This window comes from Tinamus guttatus, unplaced genomic scaffold (genome assembly GCF_059628265.1).
Source record: "Tinamus guttatus ecotype Peru unplaced genomic scaffold, ASM5962826v1 Tinamus_guttatus_pri_ptg000048l, whole genome shotgun sequence".
Classification (NCBI taxonomy): domain Eukaryota; kingdom Metazoa; phylum Chordata; class Aves; order Tinamiformes; family Tinamidae; genus Tinamus; species Tinamus guttatus.
Window position 1 is genome coordinate 10,811,860 of NW_028288582.1, and position 25,168 is coordinate 10,837,027.

Below are 25,168 nucleotides of genomic sequence, written 5' to 3' on the forward strand. Positions count from 1 at the left end.
TCAGTTAAAACAAACTTTACTGTTGTTGTTTTCGGAATATATATCTTTTCTCAGAGGTCTTGAATCTTCTCATTCAAGATTGTATGGATCACAGTTTCAAATAAAAAAATATGGAGGCACAAATGATATCTAATAAACATTGTTCTGTTAGAAGATACATTAAAGAATGAATACTACAGTATACGAATAACAGTACAATTAATAATACAGTATGGGAAGTAAACACTAAGGTTATATAACAAGCCTAAACAAAAACCATTTCAGAAACTGAGTATATGGTAAAATGCATTAGAAGTGCTCTGTCTATTTCACAGTATCTACAGCTGTCAGGATTTAAGGTTTATCTCCCTCAATTTCAGGATTGTTCTTGAAGAGATATTCTGCCTATAAACAGAAGATTTTCAAAGTTACAAATACATGATCAAGTGCCCGAATTAAAAAAAAAATACACAAACTAACAAAAACAGTTGCTTTACACACAAAACAATCTCAGAAAGTATTAACTGGCTCTAGGATGTGGTCTCTGGCAGAGATGTTGGTGAAACCTTTTTCTCACAACTACCACCCAGCACATTTTCCAGGCTAGTAGCAGCAAGCACATCTCTCACGGGCTATTAACACAGCATTTGCCCTCCATGGAAAGTCCTGGGTGGGAGTAACAGAGTAACCTAGAGCCTGACTACTGCACCCAAAGGAGTAGATAACAGTAGATAAGATAGTTCTTGCAATAGGGAAGATCTCATCCTCCTACATTGTCAGGTATTTAACATTCACCACATTTCTGTGGTCCCCTACATCACTGCAAGGTATACAGAAAGGCAGGGAGAGACCTCACATGCCACAGTCAATTCTAATAGTGATTCTTCTGCTATTGCATAGCAAAACTAGGTATCTTTAGTTGCTATGAAGTGTCAACCACGCCATTAAGGAGTAGTCACAGTATTCCTTAAGTTTAGCAGCAATTATTGCTCTCCCGAACTGCAAGGACTAACCATTGATGAATTGTAATTACAAAAATGGGAAAAAGAATTAAAGTCCATATGTTGTGAGAGATTCTTTGGGACTAAATGAATATTTTGATTGAGCTTTTAAAAATATATTTAAGGAAAAATCAACAACAAACAAACAAACAGACACACACACACACACAGATAACCACCTTACCAGAAAATCAACTGGATCATCTGGCCTGATCTTACAGCATTCATTTAGCCCTTGCATAAGTGTTGGCATGACGTGCTTCATTAAGTAGTTTCGTAATGGAATAGATTGGGCCTCCAGTAACTCTTCTTCTTGTCTCTTCACTTCTGCCAGACGTTTGTTCTATAAATAATGAACCAAAGAATAAAATGAGTAACTTTTACCAAATAGCACTAGACTAAATAATAGTGGTGGCCTCAAGAAATATTAGGAGTCAGAAACCATGGACTTTTTTTTTTTTTAAACACACACTTAATAGCGCTATTAGGAACTTTTTATTAAGTTTAGAGCATAGTGTTTGCTAAGGAAAGTGAACCAAGGATGGTGAAAACTAAAATAATGTACCTAGTAAAATTATTTTGTCTCCTCTTTTATACCTAATGGGAAATATATTCTGTTCTACATACATCTATTTCTATAAGATATTTGTCAAAGTGACTGGAAAACACTAACACGTGTCACCTCAAAAATCACTGCTATTACAATTGCAAATAATTTATTGAAGGATTTTTCAACTGGAGGCAGAAGAGTGTTTAAATTCTGTGAAGAGCTTTGACTCTCTAAGTAACTAGTAACTGCAAAATGTCTCAAAGTCTTTCTCTCTCTCTTTTTAAACCGTTCTCTGGGAAGAGAACTCAATGTGCTAAAATGCCAGTGGATTATATCCCTTTATATCAGCTAAAATTATTCTTGTATTCCAGTCAAATCCAATAAAATGATTACACTCAAAGTAAAATGAATAAAAAACTTACCAAAAAACTTGAGTTAGCCTTTTTTTTTAATTATTTAATAGCAGTTAATAGCATCTGTACTTGCAATAGTTTTAGCCAGAAGACTACTCAAACATTTATTGTCCTCTCTCATTGTGTTCAGTAGTAGCACAAGACATAGATAGATACAGCAAGCAGAAGAGACTGAAGAAAACTAGAGAAATAGTTCTTCTGTACTCAAGCATGACACAAAAGCCATGTTCTAATAAAACTGAATTACCCGATTCATTCAATCTAGGAGCAATATTGAATAAATCAGCTGGTCCCTCTATCCAGAGATTGTAGCTAATCTACAAAGGTAAATGAATCGTTGCTTAGATTTCCTGAGTACCTGCCTCTTTAAACACACATTTTATTTAAATACCTTTTTTTTTTTTAAAGATTCAAATAACGTGTAGTTTGCTTTTCTTAAAGTTAGATGGCTTTGAATTGGATGTAGATAAAAATGTGTTAACTATTCTTGCTAACCTTTCAGACAATCTTCTGGAGAGCACAAAATGCTATTTAATCTTGAATGAAGCTGAAAATAAGCATAGAGATGAGGAAGAAATCCTGACACTTATTTACATGCCAACATCAGAGCAACATAAAAGCTTGTTTAAAAGTGAGCAATTTCAGCCTATTATTTCCCCATAGATATGCATGTACATTCAAATGGAAGAAAAGAATTCCTCCTCAGAATAATCAGTTTGTTTTAAATATCTCTACAGAGACAATAGAAGAGCTGCCTTCTGGTGAAGCAGCCTGACTTTAGGTGAGGGTAAAAAAAATATAGTAGTGTGGCTTTCAGTTTATTTACACAAAATAGAGTGAGGAGAGAGGGAGAGAAGGAAAAAAAAAGGCATCAGGTGCAAGCCCTTTACAGTAAGGTACCCTTAATACTAAGTACTTATTAAACTTAGCAAACAAAAAGCATCCTTCAGACCATATCAGGCATTCCTCACTAAAACACCACTTAGCTCTTAATGGTGCTTCTCTGGCATGTTGGTATTGCAGAGAGCTCCACTGCAAACTGGAATATTGATCAGACTATGTAGAGTTAAAAGTCTTGCTTGAAAGGCATCTTCAATAGCAAAGTATGATAGAATGAACTATACACGTGTCATACTTTACAAGTTCAAGCACATATACCACATTTTCAAGCATAACAGATTGCAGGAAGCCCCTTTGTTTCTACTTTTTAAATCACACAAATGGTTTCCCAGAAATATATGTTAACCTACCCACTCTACCCATTTTTCCTTCCTTTCTGCTCTTTCCTCAGCTTCTTTACGTTCTTGCTCAGCTGCTTCTTTAGCTTCTTTGGCAAGGCGTTCCTCAGCCGCTTTGCGTTCTAAGTTTTCCTTTTCTTCAGCTGTCAAACCATAGTTCCGAGGTTCCCCAATTTCTTTGATGATCTCTTTTATAATAAGTCTGTTCTCAGGATCTTCCAATTTGACTACATCTTTTAAACAATACAGGAGAGAAAATTTTCAGGGCTTTTATCAATCATCAGTGATCATTAGTGAACAACTGTAATATATGGTGACTGTGTTGTTTGAATTTTCCACTATAAGGCATTATTTTCAGGTGTCTATAACAGTCAACATTTTGCTGTATAAATTAAATTTTCTATACCTGAGTTCCTTTAACAATTTCAGCTAAAATAGTTTGTCTTCCAAGATGATGATACAGAGATTTTTTTTTTAATAATGTTTTGCTCAGCAGTTGTAGCTTGACTATGCTTTGAAACTTGAAAATCAAGTCATTAAAGCATCTGAGATGTTCCTTCAGCCAAGCTTATGTCAGGTCATGCAAATTTATGGAACTGTAAACTTCTGAATCCCATACACTTTGCCATACGTATTTACAAAATGTTTTGTAAATATGCTTTACATATTTGCAAAATACATTTGTGTAAATCTATTTTACACAATACATTGATAGAACTGGACAACAAACTCCCCAAAATTCATTCATAGACTGTTTTTGAACATAGACCTATATCTAGTTAAAATCCTACTATAACTACAAAGCCAATCAATAGTTTTATTCAGGGGCATAGGGGTTGAGCAAGATCTCTTTCATTTCATTCATTCTTGCTTTTAACTTTTGGAGGCTATTTGGGCACCAGACTTGCAAAAACACTCAGAAAAAAATGGAGACTGTCGGCAGGGCTCTCTGGGCTCTGTATGTATTTAGTGTGGACGCATCTGGCAGAAGGGGTATAGATAAGTACATGGAAAGGAAGAAAAGGGGGAAATTAAGGCCTGCAAAGATTAAAAATACAGAGGTAAAGGTAGTAGGGGACAGCGAGTATAAAGGCACAGAAATGGCTAAGGACAGAAAGCAGAGAAAGAGGAAAAAGCAAAAAAAAAAATACAGAATTTAGATTAAAATCCAGTAGTCCTTAATATACATTCCTCTGTTTTATGAAGTTATTTTGAGAGCTGTTGACCAAGGCTGCCTCTCATGACTTTCTAAGCACTAGTTCTGACAGAAGGCAGGAGTCCATTACTAAAATCATTGTTCCAATAGATAATGCAGTTGTAATTTGGACTTGAGGTCTAAAAATCTGCTAATTATCCAAGGTAGGAAGATAAAGAAACTTTAGCAAGCAGTTATGTTATCAGTTTCTTCTTTCAAAAAAAAAAAAAAAAAATCAGGAATTACATTCTTGAAGTATTCCATTTTTTCAGCTTTTCAGTTAAGCTGATCATTATTTCTGTAATTTTAGCTGCACCTGGATATATGAATTACTTTGCAAACTCTTTACATTGCAAACTAATGCAAAAGAATTCCTAGCATTACTTTATATTACTATTTTTAACCATGTAAAGTACTTAGAACTCTGCATTGAGTGTGAGTTCTTGAATATGGCAGTCTTTTCTCAAATAGCCAAGCAACATTTCTATGAAAAAATGCTTCAGTAATCCTAATTAATTGGATACCTATAGACACAGGTTTTTAAATAATAATACAGTTAATATTGACCCTTGTCAAGAAGAAGCAGCACCAAAATGGAGTTCATAAATTAATATTTCAAAGCAAATTACTGTTATAGTTTTAACATGCCTTTTTGTAGATAATTTAACATACTTGTCTCACCATTCTCATTTTGCAGATGAGAAAAAAAAAAAGGACAGAGATAGCTGACTTAAAAGAATTAATGTTGTGAGTCACTACAGAAAACAAGGGTTTCCAGAATCTTGAAGCTCCACTCCTTTATACTAATTGTATTTCAGACTCAGAAGAAGTAATAAAATCAACTCATATGACTATAAGTTACAAATTTCTAAAATTAAAATGGAAGTAAGTTTTGATTAATTCAAAACTATATTTAAAGAATCAAGTGCATTTCTTCAACCAATCCACACTGAAGTCAGTGAAAACAGCCAACTTCCTTCAGAACATGACTAAGAAAACAGTCAACTCTGTTTAAATCTGATATGAAAATCAATAGCGTCAGCTGAAGAGAGCAGAGACAAACAAATACTTACATCTTATCATCTACTCCCTTCTATAAATTGATGGTAAAATATGGTAGGATGGTAAAATAGATTTTAGCAGTAAACTGCATGAGAGAATGAGGATAAAATATAAAAATGCCTTGGCAGAGGTTTAATATGCACCTAGATATTTGGAAGCGGAAAGGCAGAAGAGTAATTTAGCAAAAATTCTAAATCTAAAATCATCACGTTATCACACCATTTTTGTCTATATGTATACTTTCTTAACAATACAAGTATGGTATTACTCTCAAAAAATTTCATATAATGACTGATGTTACTTTAAAAAATGAGGAATTCAATTATCATTAAGGCTGTTCCATAATTATTTTCTCATAACACGTCTCAAATAGGGACGTTCTTAGTACCTGGAGTTTGATTCTAGGTCCAGGGTTTTCCCCCATTCTCTCTCTCTCTCTTTTTAATTTATTTTATTTTTATTAATGCCTCTACAATTTTCTCTAGAGTGCTGTCACCTTATCTGTTTCTACAGCCAAGTATAGTACAAAACAGATGAGGTAGAAAACTTCTGCACTAAGCTTCTTTCTTCTATTACAAATTAGCCTATAAGGTGATGGCATCTGAGGATAACTTTAAAAAAATATAAGTGATTTCAACATTGAAATACTATGAAATATATTATCACATCAATACAGGAGGATGTCAGTGTAGAACTCTGCAACTTGTCAGGAAATTATTTTGGTTATTTAGCCTACAGTTAAAATGCAAATTTTAAAAACAGTTTGAACGAAAGAGAATGACTCAAAATTCCTAAAGCATACAAGTATTTCTGCAGATTTTCTTAAATGCATATTGTATATTTATTAAATATGTACATGTACATTAACTCTATTGTTTTTAAGGAGTGTATGTAATTTTTAATTATTTCATACCAATAATCTGAGGATGTATTTCAAGTTCATCAAAATAGTTGAGAACACTCTCATCTTCTGTGTTATAGTCTCTGAAAAAACGAAGAGAATCCAGGAACTTGTTCTGAGTGTAATGAGTTCCAGCAACAACACTCTCTGGGAGATTTATTATTCTGTTTTTAAGGAATTCATCAGTTGCAGCCAAAGAAATAACAAATTCTGTGAAGAAGAATATATTTTTCTGAGAATAAATTTCTGTGGCATGTATTATTTTTCCCCTTTATTATCTATTTTACATTAACATAAGTAGATGTAAATTGCATATATCTTTATGCAGAAGTTAATTATGAAATGTCTTATATTCTCCATTTCCACATTTCTGTCAGTATTTACTAAGGCAAGATCTGTTTGAAAAGGAGCTGCAGGTCCCAATTTCACCAAATTCTTTCATAGCAGTAGTGGTGCTAGCACTTCTTTAGTGCAGCCAAAGCAGCAAGTGACACTGGAAAATTAACAACTTGTTTATCAAAAATTGGATTACACTGTATTGTGATTTTTAATCTCATAAACAAAGGTATCTCTGTTGAATTAAAGTAAATTCAAATAAATTCAATTGTCGATAGTGTGCCTTAAGCACCCTATGCCACATACCATAAAACTTGGCATCAGTTATATTTGTAGTATGATGTAACATACTGTAGTATGGAGTAGTATTTGTAGTATGAAGGAACATACTTGTAGTATGAAGGAACATTCCTGTAGTAGGAACAACAGAAAGCTTCCAAGGATACACAAAAATTTTTTATCTCCCTACTATACTTTAGAAGTCTTCTTATATTTACAGTTTCATTATGCTTAATCTTGCTCTGTTTTATCAGTTTGGAAATCAAAAGAATTTGTGCTTTGTGAAATAGTAATTCATATATTTTTGTAACAATATCTTCCATGTATTTCTGTCTAATATACTAGTGAATATAATAATACTGACATCTTTTTATTTAATTGTGGAAAAAAACCCAGGAAATCATTCTTCTGACATCCGTGGGAAACTTACAGACTTGGTCAGAGACAGCGTTTGTCCCCCCAAACTGACTACTCCCTCCCCTCAAAAAAAAAAAAAAAAAAAAAAAAAAAAAAAAAAAAAGGACATCTTTCAAGATATCACAGCAAGCAGTACAAGGAACTCTACAAAGGGCTAATGATAAACATGTCTTTTTAATATGCCAAGTTTAGGCACTCATGTTTATTCCATTAATAGCTGCAGTAATCACAAAAAAAGGCAGCACTGGTTTTGTTACAAGCCAGCATTTGATGTGGCATTTTAACAAAAAAAAAAAAAAAGGGAAAAAAAAACAACCCCAAGTCCTCCTTTTGACTAATTGTTCACTTCTAAATAAACGGGCAGCAGCATAACATGAATTAGATATTTCCTTTATGTTAATTAAAATGTGAACAGTGGCATTTCATACTTCTTATCAGGAGTAGCAATACTCTGAAGTCTTCTCTGTTTATAAAAACATCAAACTTACCAGGTGTGATTAACTTATCATATTTGTACATTTTGCCTTTAATTTCTTCTTCCTCATCTTCATCTTCCACTAAAACAAAAGTAGGAACAAACCGACATTGTCATTTTAATCAACAATATCATTGCATTTGCTAAAAAGGTACCTAGTATGAACATAATTTTGTATCTGTGCAAATTTTACTAATGTTTTGGTAACAAAGCTAGACCCTGCCTTAGAGAGGTCATTAACATTGCCAGTCACCACAAAATTCTCCTATGGGACACTAATAGTTATTTACCTCTACAGAAGTATACAAATACATATGCAATTTAAAAATGGGTCCATACCACTGTCCTGACCCTGATCCCCCTTCCTGGATATTTTTCTTAAAGAGTGAATCAGGGTTCTGAACACAGCTTACAGAAATATAGTTAAATGATTTCTGTCTTCAAGTGATCAGCTCTTCTCCAGCTGAGTGTCAACCAACTCAGCTACCTGACGAGCATCAGCTGAACATGGTAATTTACAATGTGCCTTACTAAGATAATTGGGAGGGATGTTTGTTTCTTTATCAGCTCACCCTGTTATTTACACAGGGAGATGACACTTGGTCCTAATGCATAGACAGGCAGTGCTTGCTCAGAGCGTGAAGATGAATGTACTGACTGTATGTTGCAGAGCTCCACTGAACTCCTGTCCTCTGAAGCCAAGATGCCCACATAGACACCCACACGGACATACCCACATAGACTGTGGATTGGCTATTGCCTCAGACCCCTTGTTAACCAGTCCTTGAATATTATGAACACAATCTGCCTTAGAAGCATGCTTAGGTGAAGCAGTCCAGCACAAAAGAATACAGTGTCTTCCATATCCATACATTTGCTTATTACTATGCCAGCAAAGATAGCCTGAAAAATATATTTCTTAACTGAAAAAACAGAAAAACTGGTTGCAATCCTTTTGAAATTTTGAGTGGCCTGTGAGAACGAGAATTTAGTGTGTCCTGCACAGCAATCATTGCAGTGTTCATACACAACGAATATGGCAACGAGAAATATAATGATAATAACAACATTAACAGTAGTAAAAACAAGACCAGCCGTACTTACAATTAAAAAGTTCTTTTGCCTGATCGTAGGTTTCTGGGAATCCATCCAAAACATACCCCTGATTCCTACAAGGCATAGTTTTAAGCTTATCTTTTGTGAATTTAATAATGTATTGGCCTTGTATTTGATCTAAAAGACAAAGACAGTTAATAGGTTTATAGAATAGAGATATCTGAAATTATGTCATTAACATTTTCATTAATTTATCCAAGAAGTTTTTATTTAGACTCTAAAAATAATTATACAGTTTGAATAACTGTTTTTCATGTTGCTAGAAATCTATGTAATGTGTAGCAAGTAAATAAATTTATTAGAGTTTAGAAAGCTATAAACATTAGAACTCTAAGGATACTAAAAGGCGAAGTGAGTATGTAGAATAATGCTATAGGGTCCCAAGCATTTTTATTTTTTTTCAGATTTTAACAGAAATAGGAAAGAAGCAAATGCTTTATACATATATATAAATGTGACAAAACACGTGACAAAGGAAAATTCTATATCTACCACAAGCAATAAGACTTAAAAATAGCCTTGCCATACAAATGTGAAATGGGAACTATGGGTTTCACTTTCAGACCAAGGTAAGAGGTGGTCTATTAATCTGTCGTACATTGTTGAGCAAATGTGTGACCAAAAAAAGCTTGTTTTGCCCTGATTTCCTCCTCTGGTAACCACTGACTACAATTTCCTACTTTATTATTCTTCAGCTTTTAAAGTCTTAATAAATATTTATAAAAAATGTGATCATCCAACCATTTCACAATTTTAAAAGACATCAGTATTTTAAACAATAAAGCAAGACATGCAAAAGAGATGTTGTCATAGATCTCATTCCTGAAATCTTTGGATGAGCTACAGCTACACTTTTGCAGATATATCTGATTCTGATCAGGTAAAACTGTAGTGATAGAATGCATTTTAAGAAATATCTGGGCAGAGGGGGTATCCCTCAATTAAAATGTTAAGACTAAGTTAAAAACCTGTTGACTTTGGTTCATACATGGACGATAACTAGTACTTTTGAGTAATGGCAACCTTATGGCACTTTTTCAATATTTAGACTTTACAAATAGACAAATGAAACATTTACCATTAAAAATCACCACAGTAAATATGTAGCTTTTAGCAGCTGAATTAAAATATTTCTTTTACAGGTACAGCCACACATATTTCAATCTAATTGTGTAATTTCACAATTGCATTTGTTTTTTTTTTAATTACATTTAAATACAAAGTGACAAGGCATAATTCTTATTTTTAAAAGTATCTACAAGATCCAAAGGACAAATTCGTTGCATTATTTGCTATTTGTATAGGGTTGCACTAGTTACCTAAATCCCATTTTATCACTTGGTGTTTCCTACTTCCATTTTGCTCCATGCTTTTTTTGATTTCATCTAATAACTCTCGTGCTTCCTCTATATTTTCACTCTCATCTTCATCATCTTCTCCCTCTTCTATATCATCCGCTTCCACTTCTTTTGGAGCCACGATTTTCTCCTAAAGACAACAATATGAACAGACTCAGAATACTATGCTAAATTTCTGTTTATACACAGATATAATAAAAGGATGACTCCTCTCCTCCTTCTCCCTCCTACCTGCCCCCAGAAAAATCCCATTCCATTCAACATCTTACTTTCAAATATGTTTCTGTACAATAAGGTAACGAGCAACCTGCAGTCACCAAAAAGACCTGTGAATCCCCCAAAGGTGATAAAATGTCAAAAAGTCCTTTCTATTTTGAAGTAGATTACTAAAAAAACTATTCAGTTTTTTTTTACATCAGAAAAAAAAAATAAAAACAATAAAATAACAACAATACTGAAATCAGTTATCAACACACCAGATTTGCTATTGTTTCAGAAATCACATCTTTTATTTTAATGTGATGTAGCTTGTAGTGCCTGCAGAGATTTTCAGCAATGCTGGATTTTCCGACTCCAGGAGGACCATGAACATAAATTTTGAGAGGCTGAAAAAGAAAGATAAAAATGTTACATTGTTCAAACAAGATTGATGGTTTTATTTAAAAAGAACTTTTTTCATATAATTACCTTTAATAATTATTCTTAAATAATTAAGTTGAAATACATTTTAGTTTATTTTACACTAATTATTTATCATCTCCTTAAATATCTCCTATATCTTCCACTGACTTTGGAATAAATAACTGTGTTATTTGGTAACACAGTTATTTAATCAAATAACACAGTTATGTAGGATGCAGTAAATTTTGGAATGAAGTGGTAGATATTTTACTATCCAAATGCAATGACTGCATTTCCCAACTCAGGTAGAGTTGCAGTCATCACGGTGGTTGTTTTAAGTTTAAAAATTTTACAAAGTAAATAGTTAACAAAGATTCAGCCTGCTATCCTGATAAAAGGTGAATAACTTTAACCACTACGTATACATTTAGCAAACAGCATACAGCAACTCAAAACCATACATGATAAACTTGCAGTCCTAATTCAGGAAGTGCAAACTCCTGAAATTTTGACAGAGCAGTGGTCTAGGAAAGAGGGGTCTAGCTGTTTTTCTGTCTCGTACTCGGGATGCGTATATTTTGTGTTGGATATTTTTGAATTACACACATACGCACATGCACACACAGATACAGCAGTTTAACCCAGTCTTAGACCTGAAAATCTTTTCTGATGTATGCTAGTACTTTCAATGAACTACTTTCACCAACAATATAAGTGTGTTTTGTTTTACATCTCCTGAACCCCATAAAATCTTAGTAGTATTTAGACGGCTTTATCACACTGAAGACAAACAATAGGTATGTGACTACTAGCATTTTTCTGTGCCTTCACATAACTACTTCTACACAGATGGAAATTCTTTCAGATAACAGAAAACAGCAAAAATGTTCAGCAAATTACAAAACGGAGGGAGCTAAAGTGACAGTTATATGGCAGTTGGATATTTTCATTCACTAGGCATAACAAGGGGGAACAAAATACTCTCTTAACTACCAAATCTCTTGTTAAAATAAATATATAAGCCTAAATAATAAAAAAAAAATGTACTTATTGCATTTTTAAAACAAGGTATACCAGGCATGTCATATATATTGCATAAAGCAGCTAGTTCTAGAGTAGCAGCTTCTCCATCAGGAAGCTTATTTTCACTTACAGGGTTTCACTTTTTGGCCAAACAGAAAGAAAACTGTAGCTGATTTTACGGTTAACTAGTACTCTCTACAAATTTCAATTTAATTTCCAGTTTATATGTCCACTTACTTTGCTTCTCTATCAGTATTCCAAGTGTTTTCTCTTAAAGAAATAGAAATATGTGTTTATATAATCACTTCTATTTGAAAAAGGAACACTTTAAAAATAGTATATCTCAAAGCATTACCAGCAATCCTCGACTTTCCTTGTATTCTTTGATGATTTCTTCAATGTTCTCCACCAGTCCTGTCTGAGCAACCCACTTAATGTTGAAATTGTCTTTCAGAAAAATAGCCTCCATTCGTAGGTTCACAAACAACATATCCAAATGTGATTGCTGAGGAAGCAAAAGCACATTTTGTTTTACAGACCTTAGCTATATACGTTCAAAGTGCAAAGTTGATCATCTTAAACTAAAGACTGGGATGAAATTAAGTTTTTTTTTTTTTTAATTTTAATTTAAAGAGCTTTCAATATGAGTTTATATTTAAGTATTCTCATCAACTGCTGGGATAGTACGACACAATTATTTTGCACTATACAGAGACTCCATGTGATTACAGGAAATAATCTTTTTCATAAATCTATCAAATGTCATCTTAAAACGATTGGGGCTTTCTTTTTTGTTGGAGGAGTTGGTGTTTCTTTGTTTGTTTGTTTGTCCCTCCTGTTGCTCCTGTACAATTTATTTCAGCTAAATACAGGAATATAACATAATTGACATGTGCTGTGTTCATCAGCTTTAGTAGAACCTCATTATTGACATTTTCTTAGTTTTTATGATTTTGTGTTGGTTTTGTAAGGGTTCCTATATGCTTAATGCAGCATTGACATCAGTGTTTCTCTGCTTTTCAAAATCATGCTGTAACTCCACAGAATTATGTTTTAGGTTGGTTAAACTTTCAGTTTATTTATTTTGTAAATTTAAAATTCTTTTTTTAGTCATGTTTTAGGGTTATAGTTTTGTAATGAAATAAATAAGCAAATGATACTTTCATAATGCTATACTTTATGTTTATATCCCTTTCTTAAGTAATAAAAGAAATACAAACTGTTAACTCTTTGATCAGGAACGCATTTTCTCTTGGAATTATCTCAATTTTTCCAGGTCCAAGATTTCTGCTGATACACTAGAAAAAAAAAGTATAATACATATGTGAATTCAGATTCTTTGAAAAGAGTAAACAGGATTTCTGAGGATAATATTGGCTTTTAGACTTTATTTTACACATGGAAAATCAGTATACTGATTTGAAATAACAACATTATGATGTTAACTTTAATATTAGTTTTAAATATCTCTCTCTCTTTTGCTGTATATTGGTCCCTCTGTACTAAAAACCCGCCGTGTTCCAAAGGTCTTATATCTTTGTATTACTTCCTACTGCTAAGATCTAATCGTATTTTATTTCCCAGGACTTCCATTTCAGATTCTTAAAATGTTTAGTTCTGTGGAGAATCAGGAAAGAACAATACTAATAGCTCTCCATATTAATTTGCATCCTTGCATCTGCAGATAGATAAGTTGTTGTTAGTTATTCTTACAGCCTTTTAACAATAGCTTAAAACAAAACAAAACCTAACAAAAAAGATTTGATTTCATAAAAATGTAAGAACGGCTTTATGGGACCTCATCAAATCTATATATATTCCAGTGTTCTGTCTTCAGTAGTGGTCATTAGTGGATGCTTAAATAAAAGTAAGAACACAAAAAAAATACACATGATACCTCCTTCTAATACTCTCCTAGCCTTTAGCCATTTTTCATCTCAGAAAATTCCTAAATTAGAAATGGCTTGTATGTATTTGGTAACTTTAATGAAATTTCTCTACTGTGTCCTTCCTCAGCCTTCCCCTGGGCCGGGATAGGTCCCATTAAGGTTGTTCGCTGCTGAACTCTCTACTGGCAATGTCCATATTTGCTGGTCAGGTCAAAGAGCTTCCGTAGGTTTCCAAAGATGGTTTTTCTTCAACAAAAGCCACATTGACTCTTCCCAGATAGATCATATCTATCCTTTAACACATTTATTTATTAGCTTCTAATAACATACCTTGTTATTGGCCAATGGTGTTATGCATACTGACCTGCAATTCCCCAAACCTTTCTTTTTATATTAGCATTGCTTTTATCATGCAGCAGTCTTCAAGTGCCAGGACAATGCTAAGCAGGAGCTTGTACATGTGAACTATCAACTAAATTATTTTATTCTTGAGTTATTTCTCAACTCTGATGAATACCATGAGATTCTAGTGATTTGTTAGTATTCATTTTTTAAATTCGTTCTATAACCTTTTTATAGTCTTTTGTTACAGATTTATACAGTTTTATACTGATTTAATGAGTCATCCACAAACAGATCCTGAAATATTAAGATGTTTCCAAAGCATTATCCACACACACTAATACAAAGTATCTCTACTTCTTGTCTTCTTTAAGTGCTGCTTTTATACTATAACCATCTATTGGGCAAATAGATTTACTGGCAGCCTTTTTGTTCCTTAAGTGTTTGAAGACAGACTATTCATTTTGATTTTTTTTTATTTTAACAGTTCATCTTCATCTTTTTTTTTTCCTGATTTATTGTGGTTCCTACACATATTCTGCCGTATTTCCTTTATCAGTACATAACAACAAATTTAAAAGGCTGCCACCTTCTTTCATTCAGTCTACAATTGAACCATGGCAATTTTTACTTTCTCAGGCTTTTCGTTAGGAGTAGCATGCCATGTCCGTACACTTTCACGCAAACTTTCAATGCATCCTTTTCTAAGGATGTAATACTTTTAACCTCTTTATGCTCATTTTTATGCAACAGATACATTTGTGTGTGTGTGTGTGTGTGTGTGTGTGTGTGTGCTTATAATTGACCACAACCACTGAATGCTTTGACCTTTATTTCCTTCAAATGAATTTGACTAATTGCCTTATGTTCACTTAGCAAATTGCAAGATGTTTTGCTTTTACAAGCATCTTGTAATAAAGTTTAGAAATAATCTCAACATCTTCCTACTAAATTAAGGGAAAAGCATTTTAAATAATCATCTAATGGCAGAACTGCAAAATTCAGATCAATACCTAATTCAGCACAGCTTTCTTAGGTAACTCTTCTACTGCAGTTGCTGACTTTTGCCAAAGTCAGCTTTGCAGAACCAGCTGGACTTGGTAATGCATTTTGTTTAAAGGACAGAAGAGTCTTACAGAATTGCAAGGTAATTTTTATATCATTTGTTATACAAGATAATTCAGGAAGACCCAGAGACATCTACTTCAGTGAAATTTAAAGCTTTCAAAACCTTAAAAATATCTGATAAAAGAATTAATTTTCTTACCTTTATTAATTCTTTAAGAGTATGCATAGATTCATCTACTGCAACTATGTAGTGAGTCTTAGGCTTATGGTCTGCTATATTTTGTAATATCCTAAAATATGGCAAGTACAGTTAAAGTAATAATAGTTATGGAAACAGATTTGCAGACTTGGCTTTCATCATTAAAAACATTTTAGGAACAGTTCAAAGACAAAGGATACACAGAGTCTTGGAGAACAGGACAATTTTGTATATATTGTCCCTCATGAAAAGCAAAGCTAGATAATCTATGTGGCCGAATATCCCAAGAACAAAAGGTCACGTCTCTAGAAAATATTAATTAATCTACAGTACAGCCCAAGATCCACCCCTGAGCCAGCTGACTGATACTACGTCCTAGTTTCAGGATTGCTAATAATTTCTTAAAGGCATGGCACTCGTGTGAGTCAGATAAAATTTCCAGAAGGCCTACCTAATACTAAAGAAGCTAAAATCTCTGTTTGACTCAATCAGAAGAGACAACTAGTTTTGTTAAAACCCCCAAATCTAAAAGTCTCCATACTCTCCCGGCACATTTAGTTACTGAGCTAGGAGTTGATCATTTTCTTCAGGATCATTCATTTTTCACGCATTTTTCATTATCTACTTACGCTGCTAAATCAAGAACATGAATAGTTGGAATAAAATTGTTTCCATTTCCAAAAACAGGTATTGTAGGAGCCTCACTAAGCCAAGCCATCTGAAAATACAAATGGGGAGTGAAATGAGAAGGAAAAGATTATTTTTAACCAGAGATGGGGAAAAAAAAAAGGATTATTTGTGTGCTTGGCCTTGAAAAGGTTATTTTTAGTACTTTGTATTCCAAATAAAAAAAGATTGGAAAAAAAGAATACAATATTGAAAATAAAAACATTTTTCCCCCCCAATTCCTGCAGTCTCTTCACCTAGCAGACATATTCTCACCACACAATGCATACTGGGATATTGTTCAAAAAGTAGGAAAAAGAGAAGAAGATCAGGAAAAAAAATAAAGGAAATAACTTTCACTGTAGCCAGAACAATTTCAAAGGGAACAAATTATCTGTTCTGTACACAGAAGCATTAAGTTTATTATACCAAAGCTATTAGAAATGCATTCCATCCCACTGCAGTTTACACTTAAATTAACCTTCAAAATTCTCTTGGATGACTACCTTGAAAAAGTAATGCAAGATTCCTTCACCAGCTCCATACTGCAGTCCTGAAGCAACAACATAAGTCGTGAATTTTTGTTTGTTCTGTGAAATAAAATCAACAAGAACATTCTTATAAAAATACGGTATTGTAAGTGGGGCTGTGCCTTACCCTGAAACTTCAGTATTCAAGTACTATAGAGGAAGTGCTTAGATTATATCACTAGGGATTGGAGCAAGATAATTTTTTAACATAACTTTCAGTTATATGTCATACTGCTAATATTTCCTCAAAAATTGAGTTGCAATCAGAACTAATCTGTTTAAATTTGAACTGAGATTCTAAAAAAAAGAGTTGAGAAATTGGAGGTACGTAATTCAAAAGGAGTGTACAGGATAACTTATGCTTCAGCATTCTGGTTTCAGGGAAAAAAAATTCTGAAAACTCTTGAAGCTTTTCTTTACTAGCATTATATTTATATTTGACTTTCTGAAGAGGTGGGAAATAATGATTCAGTAAAGAATAATCACTTTGAAGTGGGGTTGTTTTAAATTAGGGCCAACCATACTGAGATATTAATTAATATTACAAATTCAAATTCATTACATACAAATTCATTAAATAATTTTAATGTTGTAAAGATCCTACTTATTATCTTATCTAGATAACACTAATTAACCTGCATCTACCACCATAGCCAGTAAATGCTCAGATTTGATATCTACATTTCGTGGGTAAAAAAACAAACAAACAAAAATTCCCATATCTTTTGATATCATCTTTAAAGGGAAATAAATCAGACAGCCAATCTTTCATTACAGAAGCAAAGCAACATATGAAGGGATGCCATATGAAGGGATATGCAGCAATGTGTTTGTATCTGGGTCTGTATTTTTATGTATCTATCTACAAAATTAAACGTCGTAATAAAAACTGTATTTCAACTCAGTTGAATGCAACAGCTTTGTAATAATTATATGAAACAGATTAAAATCACAATAGACCACAGATAGCAAAAGAGTTCCTAGATTTAGATTGCTCAGTTAGTATTATGGCAGAAAGAAGCTATTTGTACCCAAAGAGCAACTCCGAGTTTTGTTCTGAACCATAAAGGAAGTGTGCTGTAAGGTTCCTGATATTCTGCTGGAAGGAAAAAGGTTCCTTTTGTGAAAGCACAGGAGAGGCCATTAGCCTCTAAAGAAGAAGTAACGAGCAGGATTTTCCTAGCATCTGTCTCTGCAGTAACCTCGTCTGGCCATTTGTGAAATACAAACTGGTCTGGCACCCTCTGCTATAACTCTCTGAAATACAAACTTCCAGCATATATCCAGATCATTGGTGAAGACCTTCAAGTTGTGTAATATTCATTAAAGCCACTAGATGTCACATTCTAGCCATTATAATCAGTAGTGGGATGTTCTGATTTGTTTTGTTTTGGGTTTAGGGTTTTTTGTGGGTGTGGATTTTTTGTTTGTTTATTGTAATCCAGAAATCTTCAATTAGCAATGAAGCAGGGTAACAATGATTTGCTGAAAACAAATTCTTATGAGACTTCCTTTTCCAAAGCACTTCCAGGAACAAATCAGGGACCAGGGTACCCATTGATACAAGCCCTGAAGAAAAAAGTGGTCTACCTGGAAGGACCACAAGAGGCATATTTTCAAAATATTCAGGTGGCAGTGCTTAGTGGAACAATCTGTAGCGGTACACTGTCATCTAAACTGACGTGCAGCATTGCAAACATATAAAAGCTAATTGTATTATTAGCTTGGTTATGTGGTGATTCAGCACATAAGAATACTCAAACATAATTGAGCCAATAGTTCATCTATGTGGTGTTGCTGGCAGGACTTATTATCAAGTTCTGTTGCAATTTTCATGTTTCTAATATCACACGTATAAGAGTTATACCATAATCTTAGGCATTTATGTTAGTGCAGGAAACATAGCAGTCATTTACCACTCTATTTTTTTTTCCAGTCTGTAATACGAATTTTGCTGGTGTTCTGTACTGCTAAACCCATGTAAGAGGAGAAAACAATTTCTGATGCTCTTTTCTCAGCAGAGTGTAAAAAAATGAACATTTTGTATATTAAATTCAAGGTAAAAATTGTTCTTTTTTTTTATTTTCCTGCATAATTAGTCATATAAATTTCTGTTATGGAGGCTGAATTAATTAATTTTCAGTTTTCAGCTACACCTCACTATGGAAAACTGCTAGCACAAAGAGAGTAATCAAATGACTTCATCACTCAGGATTCTTTCTTGTCTTCCAGTTCTCCCTCCCAGCCTCCACAGATTCTAGAGACAAATGTCAATTTCCTCCAGCCAGGAAGCAAGATCTGAGCCACCGCTGTTATTTATATGATAACAGCTCCCAAAAGAGATCTGTTCTCTAAGAAGATTAGTAGTCTAATCAGGCAGAGACAAGTGAAGGTGAAGGAAATGAATATAAATACATATAAACTAATGAATATAAAACACATACAAAGAGATAATATTTGCTGTAGGTATTCTGGGTCAGCTCTTTGTCCACAATTTTAAAATGAATTACAAGAGTGGATTAAAACCAACAAGCTTTTTTACTCCATGTGCTTGGTCTGTCCAGGAACATGCTAGATGGGGTTCAAATTACTAAAGTATTTACCAAAACATCTTCTAAGCATTTCAGTGAGACAACATAACATGCTAATATTTCAAGAGAGATGCTACTTTCGTGTAAAACTATGATTATATCCCTTCTACCTTCTTTCATCTACCTTTCCTTTACCTTCTTCCAGCCTTGAGCCTCCTTTCCCCAAAAAGGCTCCAACTTTGATTCTCTCTGAAACAGCTACTGAAACAAGTGGGTTTAATTACCAACTAAGGAAAAAAGACAGAATTTGGGAGGTAGAGATTTGTATTATATAGACACATATTTCAGAAGAGATTACTGCCTTCTTTGTACTTGATATTAATAACAGGTGGTATTTGCATTTATCATAGCTTCATTTTTTAAAAACTACTGGTAACTTCTGTGATTAAGATAATGTACAAAGTAAAAAGACCCAACAATCTATACTTAAACAAATTATTTACATACATTTTTTCCAAGTTTGAGAACAAGCTTTTCAGCATTTATGTGATCGGTAAAGTTAGGATGAGATTTTCTTCTGCGATAATCTTCATCAGTAAAAACAATTTCTAAATCCTCCTACGATGGAAAAACATGAATGTTATACATCCCTTAAACAACATTTGTAAAGGCCAAAATTGTTTAAAAGAAGTGTTTTTATTTGATATTCTTAATACTTCAGACATTTTGAATATATCAATATTTTGATATTTACAAACTTTTCATGTACATTTATATTTTAAAATATATGGAAGTCTATCACTACATATAGCATTATATAAACATGAAAATTTATATAATGAAAACATTATACAAACATGAAACCAGCCGCAGATAACATTTTCATGCAAAATTTATGTAAGACTAAATTCAGGAACTATAATAACATGCTACAAAATGTACCACATGATTCTTGATGATAATCCCACAGCGATATATGCAAATATATGCATTTATTCACATATAAACTTGTTAAAGTATGTATTTCACTAAAAATATATTAAGTTAGAAAGACAGCATATATTTTGGTTAGCGTAGGCGTCACCTCTTGCCAAACAGCACCTGATTTTTGCACATAAGTCTCCCCACTCTTTATAGTCCAGTGCCTGAAGTACTCTGTCTAGTGGAGTAGAGTAAATTTAACAATTTGGGCAGCAAGCAGTGGTTCAGGTGCAAGGATGACAAGAAAAAGACTTGCTGAACCAAATTTACTAGTATTGAGAAGAATACTGAAACAGTTTAATTGTATACATTTAATAGAAAGCGTTCAGTGAAAATGAAGGGGATTTTTTATTGCTTACTGGGTCAAGGGGTTTGCTTTTAGCCCAGGTCATTACTGTTGAAATGAGAATGAATATCTTCAGTGTCTCAAAATGCTGCATCTCTGTACGTAGTGCTGTTTAATAATAAAAAGGGATATCCTTATTGTAAACTGTATTTCTTAAACAGCTTTTTTTGCTTTTATACAAAAGCCCTGTATAAGTGGCTATGTTATAATGTTCTACACTATATTCACTTTCACACCTTCTTTGGCTTAGTACAAAATACATGTAATAATTAAGCAAATAATAATATGTCAAAAAAGACTTACATTAACATGAGAGGAAGAAAAGAAAATCAGCTATACCAGGAAACGATTAATTTTTACTGACTACTAAGATACTGCAAGAAAAATTTCCTTCTCTCTATCGAAACAGAATAATCCACAGAACTGTAGAAAACTCTTCTTATTTTAGGATAGAGTAAAATAATTAAATGTAGTTTATAGTTTGTTGATTCCCCTAGAACTTATGACGCTATGAATACAAGAGTATAATTCAGTCTATCATATATATATATATACTTTTATATATGTATACGTATGGCACCAACTTTCCATTCAGCTGATGGCTGTACTAACCAGAGGCAGCCCATGTTGCTTCTTCAATTTGCTTTGCATCCTCAGTGATATTATATAAAATGATGTCGCACTCAAGCAAGTAACTCAAAAGTTCATCTCGAGAGGAGATCTGTGGAAAAAAAAAAGTTAGAAACCTTCATTAAAAGGAGAAAAGAAAGAAAAAGAAAGGAAGAAAGCAAGAAAGGGAGGAAGGAAGAAAGGAAGAAAGAGAAAGAAAGGAAATGGATACAAAACTTTTTTTTTTAAATTAAACTTGCTGATAGAATGTAGTTTTCCCACACATAGACTTCTGAAGAGGATGTTAGAATAATTCATAAGACTACAAGACTGATATCGAACTTTGTCAGTCATATAAAAGTAAGGATGATGCATAAGTTAAATATGGAGACATCCAATCTACAACATACATTAATGTGGTTTTAAAAGACATAAAATTTTAAGTGGAATTTTAGGATTTATATCTTCAGTGCAATTGTATCAAAAAGATATCTTTTTTTTTCCAGTATTTTTAACATTGATCATCTGGCAGAAGAGTGAAGGTCAGAAAAATGTCAGCTTATTTGCAAAATAAAAAATAATCTCATTCAACAGAAATGATAGCGTGCTGTATGTATCACTCCAAGAGACAGTTTGCATGAGAGCAGCAACAAAGAATAAATATCACTACCCGTAATTTTCTGATTGAACAGTTCAGCTATATGGACGTTCCTGTCAGAACTTTCAAATGTTTGAAGAGATTCTAGACAATCAATGTGAGACACTTAAAGGCACTCTTACTGTTAGAAAACCTTAAGCAACGACATTCTTAAAAGTGAGCCTCCTCTAGTTAGCTGAGCTTTGAACATACCTTGCACAAAGATGTAGGAATTCAGAACAATTAGTAATTAGTGAAAAGTAGTGATTTCAGTGGATAGTTAGAAAGGGTAGATCCTGAATTTGGTTCAAACACCAATATGCTTAAAATGGTGCTAAAATACATAGGAGAGCTGTGAGAGATACCTGATGCTGATGTGTTTTTTTTTTCAGGTAGAAAGATAACAGGCTTGTGGCTCATGGGGTAGACTATGTTCTGTCCAAAGTGGTCAAATTTTTATGTATGTAAGTCTCCTAATTGTAACATTTGCTGGATCAGATCCAACAGGGAGTGGATGACTACGTAGGAAGCAGAGGTAATAAAATATGAGCATAAAACTTCCAGCAGCAACAAGAGACCTTTAACATGGGTCATTTTAAAAGACTCATGGTATTTCTGGTCTTGTCTGATGGTGACCTGAGATAACAAGACTACTACTCACTTCATAGGTTTCCACTGCAAAAGATGGTTTATTGCCCTCTGCTTTGGAAAGAGTTCCCACCACTTGGTAGACTCCCTCCTTGGGCTTGTGGCCTCCTTTCAAGTTAGGAACTTCAGTATCTGACGCATTTTCCTCCTCTTCCTCCTCCTCTCCGACTTCCTCCAGCGAGGCCCCAACAACACACTTGGACAAATACTGCAACACACACAAGACGCCGAGTCGAGCATGGCCTCCCTCGGCCCGGTCCCAGGATAGCATGGATGCCCCTCCAGACTTCAGGGACTTGTGCCCTGAAAGCCGCAGCCATCCCTGCTCCCAGCCGCTGCCAGGGCCTCGTCCGCAAGGACTGTCTGGCGCCCCATGGCCTCCCTGCTCCCACAGGGCCCCCGATGCCCTCCCGCCCTCATCGGTGGCCCCCGAGTTGTGCCGGGGGCACTGCAGCCACCTCGCCGACGCTGCGGCCGCAGTAGGAGTCCAGGTGGTTGAGGAAGATGCGCTGGCTGCGCACGGGAGCCGCCGCCGCCGCCTCCGCCATGGCCCGGGGACGCCGCCGTCGCTAAGCGACCGCGCAGGCCCAGCTCCACCCGGGCGCTCCAGCCCTGGCCACGGGCCGCTTCGTCCCCCTCCTCCTCCCCTCCTCGAGGCAAAGGCAGGAGAGCTGCGGCCTGCAGCACAACCGCGGGCTGCGGGCCCCTCTCCCAGGGCTCAGGGCAGAGGAGCCTTACTGCAGTTATGGGGTCCGCCTCTCCTCGCTTACTGACCTTACGGGGGGGCGGGAGGGGAGGGGGAAGAGGGGTTCGCTGAAGCAAAGATTTTGCCAACAAGGTGGTTTTGATTAGTTTTCCAAGGCTCAGGAAGGGCACAGACCACCAAAAAGCATGTAGTACACTCCTTCTTCTACGAGCCCTTTCTGTAGGGCTCGTCCCTAAAGGAGGAAACTTTGTTCCCAACTTTGAGGCAGAGAGGTGACCTGGGCCTACCTTCACCTGGGCAGTGCTAAACGCATCATCCTAAGCGGCCTTGGCAGAGAGCATCTCAGAAGGGAAGCAGCCCTTTAGGTAATCCATCGCCCTTGTTAAAAAGTCTATGTCAGATACCATGCTTTGATTTTTCTTTCTAGTAGTGCATAATCTTGCCCACAGGAAACGTGGAATTTATAGATTAACAGTTGAATGAGGTGGGGCTGCCAGTTCAGATCATGAAAACAAATAACTGCCTAAGGAGACCTACAGAATAGGGCTGTTGTCAGCACTTTGAAGAAGCTCCATAGAGGCACCTATTCCATGTATAGAAATTGTGTTTTCTTCAGATTAGTAAACCCAGAATAAGAAATCGTGGGATGACGTCGCTTTATTGCTTTTGAGCGAGTTGCAGTGCAGTGTATTAAAACAAACAACAGAAGTTTCTCCTAACACTTACAAAACACATGCTTTGAAATTATCTCTCAGATGTCCATAACAAGCACTTGAAATGACACAGCATTATAGAAGTGTCTCAAAAAAAAAAAAAAAAAACACCACTAGCAGGACATCTTTACCTTGGTTATTTTCCCCATCTAACATTTCCTCTCCTATTTCTTCTTTACAATACCTGTTGTTTTTTCTTCTGTTCTTTTCTTCCCCCCACCACGCACTGCAATTTCAGTAATTGTGAATTTGCAGCCAAAGATGCTTTCAAATCAAAACTGTGTTTATGGAAACATAGACCTTGGTTTGTTCCAGTCCTCTCCCCCCAATAAAACTACAACACACTGTGGCATTTATTTAATGCTTTAGTCATTGAAAATTAACAAATAAATAGTTGCAAGGGAACATATTCAAATATAAAGCCAGTAAAGTACATTCTCCTCACAGAGGACTAACCATGTGCCACAGAGCGGTGTGCAAAAGAGAGCCTACAAACAGTTTTTAGAGCATGAAAGCACACTCTAGGACAGGAGTGCCAGGAATGTCAACCTAAAAAGATAATGAAGTATTAAATTAAGCTCTAGAAAACAGAAGTTTTGACTATAAATTGTCTTGTCAGTCACAGTTATATAATATCACTATGCAAAATCTATTATAAATACTCTCATAGACTTCTCCAATTAATATTACCAATCCTCAGCTGCTGTAAATCAATGTGGATAATTATCTATGTAAATCATTAGCTCTAATAGTCTGAAGTCAGTGGAATTTGCAAGTTTACAACAACTAATAATCCATCTCTAGGCACATATCCAGAGATCTAAGAGCAGGGAATAAAAGCAGGATTATTAAAATAAAGATGCACAAATACTGAGTAATAAAAGAATACAAAATGTATGATCATCACAGAACTTTAAATTTTTTTTTCAATAGCACTAATATTCCTAACCAATTGTAACTTTTAAAATGTCTGCCATTCAATACACAGTTGAAAACCTGAAGAAGAACAATAGATTTATAAAGATATTAGTACCAACTTTTAAGTAGAAAATACAAGTTACATCTTCCAGTTTGGTATAAGTCATATAAATTTCATATACAGCCTTTGGTTGCAAACTAATACAATGCAATTAATATTACAGTGTTTATTCAGTATTCATCAAAAGAGGATTTGATAGAGGTACTAAAGTACTGTATTATAGAAAGCAAAGGCTGAAGCAAAAATACTCTAGGGTATATCCTGCATATCAGGTAAACACATTCAGCATAGTAAACAGGCCAGAGTGGAGCCTCCCAACAGCTACAATATAGCATGCGTACATATGTATACATATACATG

At 34.6% G+C, this 25,168-nt stretch overlaps 1 protein-coding gene across 1 annotated transcript; it reads right to left on the bottom strand.

Annotated features, from left to right (window-relative positions):
* Nucleotides 1-307: 307 nt before the first annotated feature.
* Nucleotides 308-22,958, bottom strand: AK7 (adenylate kinase 7). Its single transcript, XM_088539759.1, has 18 exons — nucleotides 22,869-22,958; nucleotides 22,424-22,618; nucleotides 21,129-21,237; nucleotides 20,530-20,624; nucleotides 19,697-19,807; nucleotides 16,635-16,718; nucleotides 16,092-16,180; nucleotides 15,463-15,553; nucleotides 13,185-13,262; nucleotides 12,320-12,469; nucleotides 10,797-10,925; nucleotides 10,282-10,450; nucleotides 8,951-9,079; nucleotides 7,860-7,928; nucleotides 6,352-6,549; nucleotides 3,194-3,414; nucleotides 1,165-1,323; nucleotides 308-384 (listed from the first exon to the last, which is right to left on the bottom strand). The coding sequence occupies exons 1-18, from the start codon at nucleotides 22,956-22,958 to the stop codon at nucleotides 334-336; spliced, it is 2,217 nt and encodes a 738-aa protein (XP_088395885.1). The 3' UTR covers nucleotides 308-333.
* Nucleotides 22,959-25,168: the final 2,210 nt, after the last annotated feature.

Excerpts from the sequence above, each read along its gene's own strand:
- AK7 (XM_088539759.1), bottom strand. The coding sequence starts at position 22,958 with ATGGCGGAGGCGGCGGCGGCGGCTCCCGTGCGCAGCCAGCGCATCTTC. Across the intron at positions 15,554-16,091 it reads CATGTTCTTGATTTAGCAGC|GATATTACAAAATATAGCAG; the intron begins GTAAGTAGATAA and ends GCCATATTTTAG. Across the intron at positions 10,451-10,796 it reads CTGAAACAATAGCAAATCTG|GAGAAAATCGTGGCTCCAAA; the intron begins GTGTGTTGATAA and ends TGTTGTCTTTAG.